General features: G+C 36.1%; 1 protein-coding gene and 1 long non-coding RNA gene across 8 annotated transcripts in view; both read left to right on the plus strand.

Annotated features, from left to right (window-relative positions):
* Positions 1-508: 508 nt before the first annotated feature.
* Positions 509-14,816, plus strand: part of LOC127874273 (G-protein coupled receptor 157-like) — a 169,207-nt gene continuing 154,899 nt past the window's right edge. For 2 of the 7 annotated variants that reach the window (XM_052418501.1, XM_052418509.1), the window contains exon 1: positions 1,255-1,758. Coding sequence is in view for 2 of the 7 variants with exons in the window: in XM_052418512.1 (XP_052274472.1) it covers positions 4,482-4,932; positions 6,457-6,665; positions 6,978-7,331 (1,014 nt within the window). In the remaining 5 variants the exon portion in view is untranslated. Of the gene's footprint in view, positions 533-1,237; positions 1,759-3,771; positions 3,888-4,112; positions 4,140-4,407; positions 4,933-6,456; positions 6,666-6,977; positions 7,420-14,816 lie in introns of those variants that run through there. The other 5 variants (XM_052418512.1, XM_052418511.1, XM_052418502.1 and 2 more) reach the window with 5 other exon arrangements.
* Positions 10,092-14,718, plus strand: LOC127874285 (uncharacterized). The gene is made up of 4 exons (XR_008046778.1): positions 10,092-10,128; positions 10,520-10,604; positions 11,103-11,266; positions 12,046-14,718. It is a non-coding gene; the product is annotated as an uncharacterized LOC127874285 (long non-coding RNA).

The raw sequence follows: 14,816 nt of genomic DNA on the forward strand, positions 1-14,816 counted from the left end.
ACAAAAACTAGATGAAATTATTTGCATATTTAAGATTAACTCGATTACATTCAAACGAATCACGTAAACGCCATAAAGGTCGAAAGTGTCGTCTCTGGTCAGCTTGTGCGGCCTGCACATACTAATCTGGAACGACACTTAAAGCACATGTATTTGGACCCGTTTTACCAGAGCGAGGCTCAAATGTAGAAGTTTTTACAGTTTATGCATGTCCCCCACCGCCATTCACAAACATACCAAGAGGAATACGGGACATATCTGCACAATATGTGTAAACAAAACACCCGTCACATGCCTCAAGCTTGCAATATACAAAAAGTGTCAAAGAACCTGCCACGATGTATATTCACTCATCCCCAGAAACACATCTTTAATTGTTGGGCCTTACCTAAAAATATGTTGGTTTAGGTTTTGTCCTATCTAATTTTAACGCGGGATGTATAAAACTGAAGTGTGTACTCGGTGTACACTGCGGACTCATCTGTTTTGGAAAGCGTTTACCGGTATATTTGTTTTATGTAATATGACTGTGGTAAGTAAGTTATTGTTTTCCTTTTTTGTAGAACATAATACAATGCACACTTTCGATTTTAAGTGGTATGCTTCTTGGCTACTGAATTCAAATATATTGCGTAGATAAGTTTTTTGCGTATCGCAATGAATTCAATGCTGTTGAATGAAACATCAATACTCGCATGCTGTTATTTTGTATGTAATATTTGAATTTCAACGGTAATATTCGAATTACAATTATATAATTTAATATATCAGAATTAGATCGTCTTGCAAATTCAAACTTGCGGCTATTCATTAACTGTTCACTTCTCCAGCAATAAGCTTGACAATAGTTGTATGAGTCGCGCTTTGGGAAAACAGGTCTTAATTCATGTTCGTTAAGTGTCGTCCCAGATTAGCCCGTGTAGTTCGCACAGGTTAATCAGAGACGACACTTTCGGCCTAGACTATATTTTCTTTTCGATTAGACTTCCTTTCATCGATGTTTTTCTATAAAATCAGGTTTTCTAAGATTGAGACTCGATTGTGTGAAGTTAGATTACGAATAAAATCAATGACATGAAATTCTAAATGTAAGAGCACTGTAATACAGTGGCTTCCTTCCTATGAAGCGCGCCAAAGTTCAGTTTCATATGCCTATTGATTATACGGAATCAAATGGCTATAATATATCTATATCATGTATTTGTAAGCCTTGTAAAGCGCATGCGCAAATAAACTGTTGCTGGCGTGTGCTATCTATTGATCTGTTTTGACAAACTTTAAATGTGGCTAGACAGTGTAAATTATAACAGTTTATTTCAAAATCCCAGTTCATTCAGTGTTATCATTGTTTTACAGTTTTTCTATTTATATTTGAAAGTTAAATGATATTCTTTTTACTTGTTATAGTGATCAACCGCTTTGGGTGTCATTGAATGTTTATTAGGACTTTAGTACTTTTGGCTTAGTAAATAAGCAATCTGGGAAAACTTGGATTAAAGTATATGCTTTAAGTGCCTACCCATTTTATTCTGTGCAGTTAGCACAGGCTAATCTGGGACGAGGCTTGTCGCCTACTTTTTCTCACGGATTTTCGAAGAAACCTCCTTTAAACGAAGCAGTGTATACACACGGAAAGTGTCGTTCATGCAGTTTGCACAGGCTGATCCTGGACAACACTTTACGCAAATTCATTAAGCCCAGTTTGCCCAGAAAGCGGCTAACGTTCATATAATAGTAAACTGGTATAGGTTCAGCAAGGTAAGTTGATGTATCCGCGTAGTCGTTTCATAACGAATTGTTTACAAAATGGATCCTACAGTAAAATTGTATAATCGTATATAATGGTACATACTTTGAAGTTCGTGGTTAAAGTATACAATGTACATAGTTGATGGGGCAGTCAGGTCCAACTACAATGATTGTCACTAAATTTTATTGGATTGCACGATTCTTAACTTTGATTTTAAAGGCTCTATAAAGGTGACAAATCCAATTATTATGCATATCAACTGGTCTGATTTTTACCGGATTTCAGTTACTCTTGCATAAAAACTGCTAATAAAACAGCTAAGGTACAACGTTGTCAAGAATTATGGAAGATAAACCCGTTTCATAATTGGAAGAAATGTTTGCAACTAACGTGATGTGTAGCCTCAGAGCGGTGACATATGCTAAAAATAGCCGAAAGAAAATTAAATTTTTATTCTATTTTAAACAACTTTTAACCAGCAGAAAGTAACTTATTAGATCACTACAAACGTTTTAAACCATTTAGAAGAGACCTACTTTGTGGGTGAACGTTAAAAATCATCGTTATATTTTTGGTGACCTGAGTCACTTTCACTTTCTCTTTTCCGAGTAAACAGCGATGTAAATAAACTGATTGTTTGTAAACACAATTGACTTGGAGGACACTTTATTTTGAGCTCAAAACAAGTTGTATTGCTCATTTTTATTGTAGTGTCCAATAGCATATATATATTTATTGTTTTTTGATAACCTTTATAAATAAAATATGAACAAAATATTAAAAATCGGTAAATAATTACGGATCTTCACCTTTATAGAGCCTTTAAGTAAATGTTGCAATGACCTGCATTTTTCGGCGTCAGCTGAATACGCCAGCTTTTCACCTTAGCCTGACCTTTGTTAGCGTCCAATAGAATTCAAATAAAACTTCCCGCGGCCAAGTACAGATGAATACACTTCATTGACTGCATTGGCTGATTTGATAATACCACTAGAACATTGGAAACATGTCCGCGTCTTTGTAACACTGTTTTACTGCGTGTTCAGCATGAAACAGTTTTATCTCTTATAAAAAGGCTTTATAGATAGAACAGTTTTACACTCAATCTCGACATCAATACAGTTTGTGCGTACATCTTTTATTTTCAGAGGATTTTCAGCGCGAGAACGTTGTGTACTTAAAGGCCATGTTCTCATATTTAGTACTGACTTCCATATTCCTGTCAACATGTTATATGTAAAAGTATAAAGAGCAGTGGAAGCGATGCCTCACTTTAATGTGTTGCATTTCAACCCGCGAGGTATAAGGGGTCAGTTCGCGGTTAGTGTGAATGTCAGAGTTTATATACAGGTCAGACCTTCTGTGCTGTTCGGAGTTCGCGGTCAGTTATATAATAGTTATATAATAAAGACGCTATAGCGTGAACTAGGTGAACCAGAATTTTCTTTACCACCAGAAAGATGTGAAATAAAGATATCCAGCGATATTATTTTATGGCATGTCAATAATAGATTCTTAATGTGTTTTCAACAATACCATGATAAATATTATTTTTAATTAATTAACAAGAATTATTCCATCATATTTACTAATGTATTATTGCAGCATATTGACTAATGTATTAAGTATGAGCGCGATGATTCTCGATACTGTTAATAATCGAATCAAATACACGTAGCAATTCCCGATAAACCACTCAAACAGGTTTGTTCGAAGAACGCGCGTATACATATTTAAAATATGTACGGAGACTTCGCGTGTGGCCGGTTGACTTTGGTTTTCTTTTTTGTATCTATAGGTTTATGACCAGCAATATGTAATAATGTAAAATAAGCCGCGAAAACTCCGCGTAACATCCCGTACTGCGTTTGATGCAGCTAAAAACTGCACAGAAAAAGATATTAGCTATCCTTGATCTCATTCATTTAAATCTTTACCTTCCATAAACTCCAACCACAATCAACGCCGTATATCTTTTTTAAAGATATTTCTTGTTTAAAATATACTCTAACCTCTTCTAGATTTGGTACACGTATTTCCTAAAATCGAGCAACGAGGATATCCGATACCTACTCAGCCTGTTCATAATCCACCGCTGCAAAAGTGGCTGAATACCAACTCACATTCTTCGTGTAATGTAAACCCGAACCAATTATGTATTGACTTTCCGCAATGAAAAGACACACCCACCTTCATATTTTAATTTGTTTGAACGCTGTAGTTTTCGCTCCGTTTTAAGAGGCTGTGCTGTATTTCCCTTCGTAAGCGAAGATAGTGTTCACTGTCGATAACCTCATGTTTATCCTCGTTTTAAGCAAATGCAACAGGTATTTTGTTTAAAACACTCATATTTTTGTTATAGATAAGCCATACATCCAGCCCGTTACAGGTATGCAATATTAAGATAATATTTTTGCTAGTAAAACGTGTGTCCTGTTTAATTCCCCCCCCCACCCCCCCCCCCCTCCAAAAAAAAATAAAAAAATTAATAAATAAAATAAATAAAAAAACAAAGTTAAATGCGTGTTATCCTCAATTTGTTTTAGTCCTATTTTCATGAAGATGGACATTTATCGCGGAGGGTTGAAGACATACAAGTTAAGTATTGAAATGTAAAGGTATTGCTTAACTATTAAACAATTTTTTTAATCTTTTAGGCGGATGTCATGTTACAGAGGAACAGCTTAATAAACAGGAAATAAGTCCAACGATTAACCGTTGACCATTCGTCATGGATGTTTTAAACAAATCCGCTCTGTACGACTGTCTGGATTTTGTGCCTGGATACACATTCGGATTACTGTTCATGAGCTGCTTTTCGTCGATCGTTGGATGTTGTGTCATTTTCTGGACGTACCTCAAACTTCCGGTAATTCGAACCTTTTCACGAAGGTTATTACTATTCTTAAGTGCCGCTGACTTTTTAAATGCAGCCGGCAATTTGATCGGTGGCGTCCGCTACATGTTCTTGGAGAGAACGGTCAGCCCGTGTACGAATCTCAATCACTCCGACGCCGTTTGCATAGCACAGAGTTACATAACGACGTCTGCAAGTATGGCGTCATTCTTCTGGACTTCTGCCATCGCGATTTACATATTGTGTCAGCAACTGAGAGTCCAAACAGGAATCTCGTCTGCAATGGGGCTAATTTATTACAACCTTGTTTGCACTGGGATTCCAGGTAAATATGTACTTGGACTTAATATGTGTAGATTCAGACTAAAGAGTTGTAAATGATACATGATATCACTCAGGGAAAACTGGATTTTACGAATGTGCGTAAAGTGTCGTCCCGGATTAGTCCACACATGCTTATCAGGGACAGCATTGTCCGCTTAAATTTACTTTCGCTAAAAAGAGACTTCCATGAAACGAAAAATGACATAACAGCATACACTGTGGTCTTCGATTGGTCTGTGCGACTGAACAGTCCAATCTGGATGGACACTTTACGTGCATGCATTAAGCCTTGTTTTCTCAGAACGAGGTTCATATGTATTTATGTATGCCTTTGTCCAAAGTAAGTGCCGTTGTGTGTTTACAACCCTGATATAGAGTACGCTAAAATATCTCTGAATACATATTTTCGATGCGGTAGCTGGTGTTAAAAGGAGTCCCATTTTATCTACTTGATAGATGTATATATACAGGGTGTAGGATCAACAGGGTTTCCAGGGATTTACACACGGGTCGGACAGAATGTGAACACACCGTTAATAACTCTACTTTCGCAAATATCTCAAGTTATTGAAATACATCTGCGAAATTCGTTAGTGCATACATGACGTTTCTCATGCTTTGTGTGCAGATATGTTAAGATTTAAGAATGTCAGTGCATATGTCTTAGGCTAATTAAACAAAGTAATTCTGGCGTATTTCACATTGCCATAAGCAGCATAAAACTGTCTTGTATGCAATAGTTTTAATTCTTAACATTATATTACAAAGTTATTTAAAGAAACGCATTACATACCGGTAAGTTTACATCCATTAGCGTTCAATTGTTAACCCCACAAGTCACGTGGTTCTGCACCCTGTATAAACAGAGTACCAAAAAACACAAACATGCTATTCTGTTTACATATCATGCAATTATTTTTTAACATTAAGCGATATTTATATCAATTATTCAAGTTGGAATTCAAAATACAATTGGTGGAGTTGACTACTGAATTTCAAACACGGCATGCATAGTATTTGCTTACTACTTTTAGCTTTTTGTTATTACTATTATTTCATCGATGCATTGAGAGCATTTATCATAAAATCCCTTCCGGGATGATTGGCAACCATTTCAACAAACATTTATTCACTGGACATTTAAAATGTCCAATCAGCATATATTACAATGGTCATTGGTATGCGCGCGCGAGGGTTCAACAACTCTGTGGGGACATGGAGTTCATGATACGTTTTAAAAATGAGCATCGCTCTGTGTAAATCGGGCTTGATGTATGTGCGTAAAATATTCTCCCATATTAGCCGATGTAGTCCTCGTAGACTTATAAGGCACGACACTTTCTGCTTGTATCGTGTTTTTCTTTTCAAGGGGGTCTCTTCTAACGAAAATCCATGTAGTCAGAAAGTTACGTCCCTCATTAGCCTGTACGGACTGCACAGACCGATCTGGGATGGCACCATACGCAATGCATGATGCCACGTTTTCACAAAACGCGGTTCAAAGTAAATCAGTTTTTCGTTGCAGTGATTATAACATCGGTGGCCATTGGAATGGATGTCCTAGGGGCCAACAACTCTGTAGGGACAGGGGGCTGGTGCTGGATAAGAAGCTCCTTGTCTAATCGCACTCAGACAGTGTGGATGTTATTGGCGGGAAAATTCTGGGAAATCGCCTGCTACTTGCTTACCGCACTTGTGTTTGTGATTGCAAAGTATTGTAAATTAAACGAGAAGGTATGCATATCGGTCGTGTTTTAATTTGTAGTTTAGATGTATGTATTTTTCAGAGCAATTAGATTTGGATGGTTATACCAGATGTGGTTTCAAATAATCGTCCAGTAACAGTGTTTTTTGTTTAATTAATCCAACGCATGCCCTTTGTTTAAAGACTTTTATACAATTTGGTTGTGTTTTGTTAAAGAGGAAACGCCTTTCAATTCTGTTCATTTACAAAATTTTACTGGCTAGCATACATGATCATAGGTGAAACGATTCAATATTAAATATGTTTTCTCTCATGGTAAAACTGATTCATATACAATTCAGGCACAAGATGACGACGCTCCGCGCAATTCTACAAACATGGACAACTCCGAAATTCGACCCCAAAACAACAAGATCCTCTATTACTGCATAAGCCTGTATATGTTGAGATTATGGGGTACCGTTAGATTTTTTATTGCTATTGTCAGTGGCAACATAGATTCGGTGGAAATCAGTCTGACCCAAAAGGTTTTACTCATCATGCAAAGCATTGGTGACAGTTGGCAAGGGTTCTGGAACTTCTTTGTGTTCTGTCTGTTAGACGACGTGGTTCGGGATTATATTTGCGCATGTTGCCGAAGTTGTCGCAGTGGTTCTCCGCGAATCGAAGAACTGGAACCAATTTTACAGGAGTAATACTTTCGAAAAATTTTTTTCAACAGAAGCTTTACAATTGTGCCAAAGCAACTGTTAATAATTAAATAAAATGTACTGCCACCTCTAATTTGGTGTACACTTACTATGCGCTTTGCTTAATTGAAACGAAGTAGAATTTGTTGATGATGTTGGCGAATGTGAACAAGCACTGTAATCGTTAGTTAACATGTTGTCGTATTGAAGACTAGAATGAAAATGCATGCGCTATTACGCAAAAAGTCACATGATATGTGTATGATTTGAAATATTGTCACCAGCTTAATGAGGGAAACTTTTTCTTTGTTACAAAAACACTACCCAGGTAGGCAAAACTAAGAATCGACCACTATATCGTCGAATCAATGGTGAACATATGAGCCTCGTTCTTCTGAAGCTAAGATTAATGTATGCGCGTAAAGAGTCATGCCAGGTTAGCCGCTGTAATCTTCATGGGTTAATCTGGGATGACACTTTCCGCCTGAAGAGGATTTTTTTTAACGATATTTCCTACAAACGTAAAATCGATAAAAGCGGACAGTATCGTCCCTTATTAGCCTTGCGGACTGCACAGGCTTATCATGCTAAACATTTTACGCAAATTCATTAAGCCCTATTTTCCCCAGAACGAGACTCCTTTATCCGCTCATTGCTACCAGAATGCTTTGATGTAATGACACAAAACACGTTTATGTATTATATCTGTTCGAAAACATGTATAACTGTGTTGGTATGTATACCGAATGTATTAACAAATACGAAGACGTCGACTTAATGAACATTGCATGTGATTGTTGCGGAAAACTTGTGGCATGTCCTTTAAGAAAATCATGACTTATCATGTGGACGACCGAACAAGATGATATAATCTGTCATATTCGCGAATTAAAACGTTTCAAACGGCGTGCATTCTGTTTGGTTGTTTAAATGGTTACCACGAGTTATTTAAAGTGATATTATGGGCATCTTACAATTTATAGGTGTCTATCGCAACGTTGTTTATTTTTGGTGTTTTCGCTTCATATACACTTATTTTTGTTAATTCAGCATCAACATAATAAAACCATATCCCGGAAAGAGACAAATAATGCATTTGTATATCAACCGTACTTTCGTTCTGACAACTGACGACAAAAATGATTCAATTTACGATGTGAATCTAAATCTAGTTTTAGTGCAGATTCGGTCATACGACACAAAGACACTATTTTGTTTTACGGATCATTTCGCCTTAGAGGACTGGGTGAGTCACGTAAAGTATCGAATATAAAATATATATTTTTATAAACAACTGGTAGCAAGATGAGTTGCAGATAATTGGTCAGTAACCACATAATTCTTTGCAGCTCAATTCAACAGTGAAAAATGCCCATACTATCACTTTAAGTCGCCACCACGAATGTTGCGTTCCAACGGTGAGTGTATATATAGTTCAAACGAGATATCAATTTTGTTACCAATATTTTTTACAATGACTTAGTTACATCATTCACACTGCCTAAAAAGTTGTGTAAACAAGTTACACGGTCGTTGGAACGAAATATATAGAAACGTGCACATCTCAAATCTGTTTCCTCGTAAATCACGGTTTTCAGCGGAGGTATCTTTAAAATAAATTGAGTTTGATTTATTGCCGAGGTCTTTCGACCTATATCAGCTTATATAATAATTTTCATAATAAACCCCATAACGCGCCGCAATATATTACCACGCTGTGTTTGGACAGTTAAATACAGTTATTTTATTAGTATTATTGTATTATATTTTAACACGTGTTCAACCTTCTATTCATATCACACAGTCGGATGTTTTTGCCATCATGAGTAAACATGGATGAAGCAAATGAACATGGAATTCACAATGCACGATACGCTTACGTCTAACGTAATTGCAAATTTAAATCAATTTTGAGGCACACATTGTTGATTCATGTTATAACGATTACACATGCCATGTTAAAAAAAACGCATGCAAAATAATAAAACAATTTTTGAATTTTCATCAAGCATTGTTTTTAAACAAAAACATAACATATGTTAAATGGTGTGTACTTGTGTCTTACTCTTTAATTCTTAACAATATAAAACATGGCTGATAACTAACAATGACATTACCTTATTGCTTCATGTTTTTGGCGAATGTTTAAATTGTTACGAATATATTGGTAAAATAAAACCATCATACACTGTGTCAGGTGAGAAAGTGTTGTCCGCGTGTCTATTTATTTTATGCAAAGGTCCATTGCGTATTCAATACAATAAAGACATTTCCACAGCCCAAAAATTAACAAAACAATGACGAAAGCTTGGGTTAGAGACTTGAAACGATGAGCGATATGCATAGAATTTGTGTTCAGCAAATATCAACATACTTTGACATGACTCGGCAATTGATAATGAATATACAACAAAGGAAAGTGATTTGACTAAATACAGGACACGATATAGAATATTCTCGACATGAATTTGGATGTATATAAAACACCACATCAATATAGGAATATTTGTTGACACTTTCTTTTGACAAAACGCCTTTAAAGGGACTGTCCAATGGATTATTTTCCTGAATTTAGCAGGCTATTATTTTGATATTAATTAATAACATTCGTTAATTTGAACCATATCCAACCCAACCTTTTGCTAAAGACTACAAAACTAAAGAGCAACAGCCAAATTGTATTACGACTTTTGCGTCTACCTTGGGAAATCCCTTTCTTTTTGTATTTCGCGCTTCGTGTCACGTGATTCACACACAAACAAACAAAATGGCGGAGGCTTCGAAATCTACAATGAGCGTACCAGTAAGAAAATATGTTTTTTTGATTTAATCAAATATAATATATTAAGATTCCGATCTTATTTTATTTAATTCAACAAGATGAGTTTATCTGCCGTTGAATGTTAGCGGATTGTTGGTCTTTACCTTGCGATTCGACGCTAAATGTCGCTGGTTTACAAATTAGACGATAGTAGACGACTCCAATGCATGAAAATGAGAATCAATTTAACGTATTTTGATTTTATGATTTTCTCGTTTTGACTTGAATTTTGTGTTGTTTATTTTGCAATGTACGTTTTACATTAACTTTTAAATTTTGCTAATAGAAGCCAGTGGATTCTTCCACAGTAAATTCGTGCCAAGATCCTAAAGCACAAATAAGTCAGTGTATTATTTATGTTTTTTTTATTTAGGCCAACAGAGGGAGAGATGAGAAGAAGTAAATGCGTGAGACAGCCATCTAAGAGAATGTTGTTGTATTCTCAGGACACAGATTCAGTAAGTTTATTTTAATGCTGTTGTGTGTACACATTTTAATTATGTGCCAGTTATTCGATAAATTCTCCCACCTGGTCAACCGGAGGGGTATAGTGAATTATGTATATCTATTTGTGACCAGCCGAACTAAGAAGAAATAATAATATCACCCTTGTCCGCTCTCTGTTGATAAATGCAGGTTTGACTATAACCCATTATGATTTACAAGTTAGAACTATTATTGTAAAGGCCTGAGAGTTGAACAGTCACCTTGGCTAAGAATAGTAGGACTTTTTGCTTTTTTTTTCACAATATTTAGGTCCGAAATCTGTGGATGTAGGCTGTGGTTGCAAATAACATGTAGTAAATCAAGAAATGCACTATAACTCATGTGATTAGGTCATGACATTGACATCATGATTTTGTCATTTTAGGGTTACTCTTTTTGCTATTATTTATTAGATTTTCTGCATTACTTGGTTTTTATCAAATGCATGATGTTTTATTTGTTACACTCAGGATTCAAGTCTACAGAAGAGTTAAGGAAAACGTCCTGCCTGAAAGTTGATACATTAGCAACAATAACTAAGTGGTGCTCTTGTCACAGATGCCCACAATACGAGAGAGTGGAAGATCGAGTTTGCTGTGGGATGGTCCCAGAATTATGCTCAAGTCACAGACCTGTGAGTAAGATTCATGTATTATGAGTTTCTGTAACTGAATATCTTAAGTTTTGCAGCGTCATATTGTGTTATAACAAGGACTAAGAAATGGGTCAATAATGTTCTACCATGCAAACCTATTAAATATCCCATCTTAAAAATTAATCCTGCTATAAAGGCAATTTTGTCATGTGGGAAAATCATTTACTGAATCATTATTGGCTTATTAAAATGAATTTCAGCTAATGCCAACAAAGATGCTAAGTTCTAAGACATTGTGTAGTTGTTTGTCATCTTGCTATTTTATTCAATGCAATTTATGTTTTTACATGAGTAAAGAAAGGATTACTCTTTTTTTGCTTAAAAATTGTTAAGTTTGCATACAATTTCAATATTTTGTACTCCATTGATCCATTGCATTGATACCATCAACACCTTTCCACCCCTTTATATGAGTCGCGTCCTTAGAAAATTGGGCATAATGCATGTGCGTAAAGTGTCGTCCCAGCTTAGCCTGTGCAATCTGTACAGGCTAAGCAGGGACGACACTTTCCGCCTAAATGGGATTTTTGCTAAGAAGAGACATTTTAACGAAAAATGTCAAAAAAGCGGAAGGTGTTGCCCCTGATGAGCCTGTGTGGACTGCACAGGCTAATCTGGGACGACACTTTACGCACATGCATTATGCCCAGTTTTCTCAGAACAAGGCTCATATAATCTAGTGTGCTGTCTCACTGACTGCTGATTGGAGTTACATTTGCAAGAAGTTTATAGTAAAATCTGTTACAATTTCTTTGTAGGAGATGACTCTTTCGGTGCTGGATAGGATGACCCTCTACAGTCAGCAGCAGTATCAACAAGATGTGTTTTCCTTTTATGCAGATACACTAGAAGATGTCAATAAATTTTTCAGACATGCTGCATACAGACAATTTACCATCTTAATGCATGAGAATAACTGTCCCAGCATGTTGTGTTAAATTAATAAGGGAGAAGTTTCCTAGTCCTTAAGGCCAGTGTACAGGCTTCGTACCAGGTGAAGGCCCAGTGTTCTAATAATTTTGCATATTTATGCCCCCCTTCGAAGAAGAGGGGGTATATAGTTTTGCACATGTCGGTCCGTCCACCAGATGGTTTCGGGATGATAACTTAAGAACGCTTAGGCCTAGGATCATGAAACTTCATAGGTACATTGATCATGACTGGCAAATAACCCCTATTGATTTTCAGGTCACTAGGTCAAAGGTCAGTGACTCGAAACAGTAAAGCGGTTTCCGGATGATAACTCAAGAATGCATACGCCTAGGATTTTGAAACTTCATAGGTACATTGATCACGACTGGCAGATGACCCCTTTAGATTTTCCGGTCACAAGATCAAGGTCACAGTGACTCAAAACAATAAAATGGTTTCCAGCTGATAACTCAAGAATGCTTACGCCTTTTGATCATGAAACTTCATAGCTACATTGATAATGACTGGCAGATGACCCCTTTTTATTTTCAGGTCACTAGGTCAAGGTCACAGTGACTCGAAATAGTAAAATGGTTTCCTGATGATAACTCAAGAATAATTAGGCCTAGGATCAGGAAACTTCATAGGTACATTGATCATGACTGACAATGACCCCTATTAATTTTCAGGTCACTATGTCAAAGGTCAAGGTCACAGTGACAAAAAACGTATTCACACAATGGCTGCCACTACAACTGACAGCCCATATGGGGGGCATGCATGTTTTACAAACAGCCCTTGTTGCTATTCTTTTTCATTTATCAGACATAGAACTTTTCTTAGTTTTGATTATTTTTTGTTCTGGCTCCTTTTTTGAAACATTTATATTTATGCAAATCATTTGAGTTATGCTTAATCATTTGGATTTTTCAGTTCTATGCATTTTGTTTTGAAAAATCAATTTGTGTGAAATGTGCTAGTTTATTATTAAAACTTGCACAGCAGTTTTTACATTTGTATGCTTACTTTGGTGTCATTTGAATGAAATGCCATGAGTACTCTGGATTGTAAGATGAAAGAAATAAAAGAAGCAATGACATATTTCTTAAGAATACTATGTAAATAAACTTATTGAAAATCAAAATTCATTTCTTGTATACTTATTTTATTTTCTTGTTTGAACTTAATAGTTTGATATTTACACTTTTTAGCTCACCTGAACACAATGTGCTCATGGTGAGCTTTTGTGATCGCCTTTTGTCCGTCGTGCGGCGTCTACATTTGCCTTGTTAACACTCTACAGCCGTACAGGACACATTTATTGCCCAATCTAAATGAAATTTGTCAAAAGATTGGTCTCAAGGATATTTTGGATGAGTTCAAAAATGGTAACGTTTGCTTGAAAAGACCGTTCATAAAAACAGTCAATAGTGTATTACCTGTTTTTATTTTTTATATCTTTTGCTTTTATTCAATTTTAAGTTTGCATTTTGATTTTTTTATTATGCCCCCCTTCGAAAAAGAGGAGGTATGTTGTTCGCTCATGTCGGTCAGTCAGTCTGTCCGTCCACCGAATGGTTTCCGGATTATAACTCAAGAACACTTACGCCTAGGATCATGAAACTTCATAGGTACATTGATCATGACTGGCAGATGACCCCTATTGATTTTTAGGTCACTAGGTCAAAGGTCAAGGTTACGGTGACTCGCACAGAAAAATGGTTTCCGGATGATAACTCAAGAACGCTTAAGCCTAGGATCATGAAACTTCATACGTACATTGATCATGACTCGCAGATGACCCCTATTGATTTTCAGGTCACTAGGTCAAAGGTCAAGGTGACTCGACACAGTAAAATAGTTTCCGGATGATAACTCAAGAAAGCTAACGCCTAGGATCATGAAACTTCATAAGTTCATTGATCACGACTCGCAGATGACCCCTATTGATTTTCAGGTGACTAGGTTAAAGGTCAATGTCACAGTGACAAAAAACGTATTCACACAATGGCTGCCACTACAACTGACAGCCCATATGGGGGGCATGCATGTTTTACAAACAGCCCTTGTTTATTTTTATTTCGAGTCATTTTGTTTCACACTTGATATTTGTTAGATTAGGTTTCTTAAAATACATTTTAAACATGACATATGCTAATGCATGATTAAACATTTCGAAATCAATAAAAAAGCAACAAGTTGCTGTTGAAATTAAAAAAAATAGTATCTTATTATTGTTCAACCATGTTTTGTATATTGTGTGCTTTCTTTATGTAGTAACCTGTGCAGACCGTCTACATTTTAGCTCAGCCGATTTTTTCCTATCTATTAAATTGATATACAATTGAGGTATTTTATTCAGTGTGATATGAACTTGATCCATGCATTGAAGTTTGATTTTTTTTACAAATTTTGTATTTTATTCATCTGGTGTCAGAAAATGGATCGAACTCAATACATGCACATAGAAATGTGACAGGAGTTGAGAACTCATTGAAGTTGGTTCGAGTGTATGATGCTGGCATTTAATTATTTAGGTGATTTGCATTTCAAATGAGTATGGCCATTAAAAATTATTAAATGTTGATGTGTAAATAGAACACTGAGGCATATCTGG

Source organism: Dreissena polymorpha, chromosome 3 (assembly GCF_020536995.1).
Source record: "Dreissena polymorpha isolate Duluth1 chromosome 3, UMN_Dpol_1.0, whole genome shotgun sequence".
Taxonomy (NCBI): domain Eukaryota; kingdom Metazoa; phylum Mollusca; class Bivalvia; order Myida; family Dreissenidae; genus Dreissena; species Dreissena polymorpha.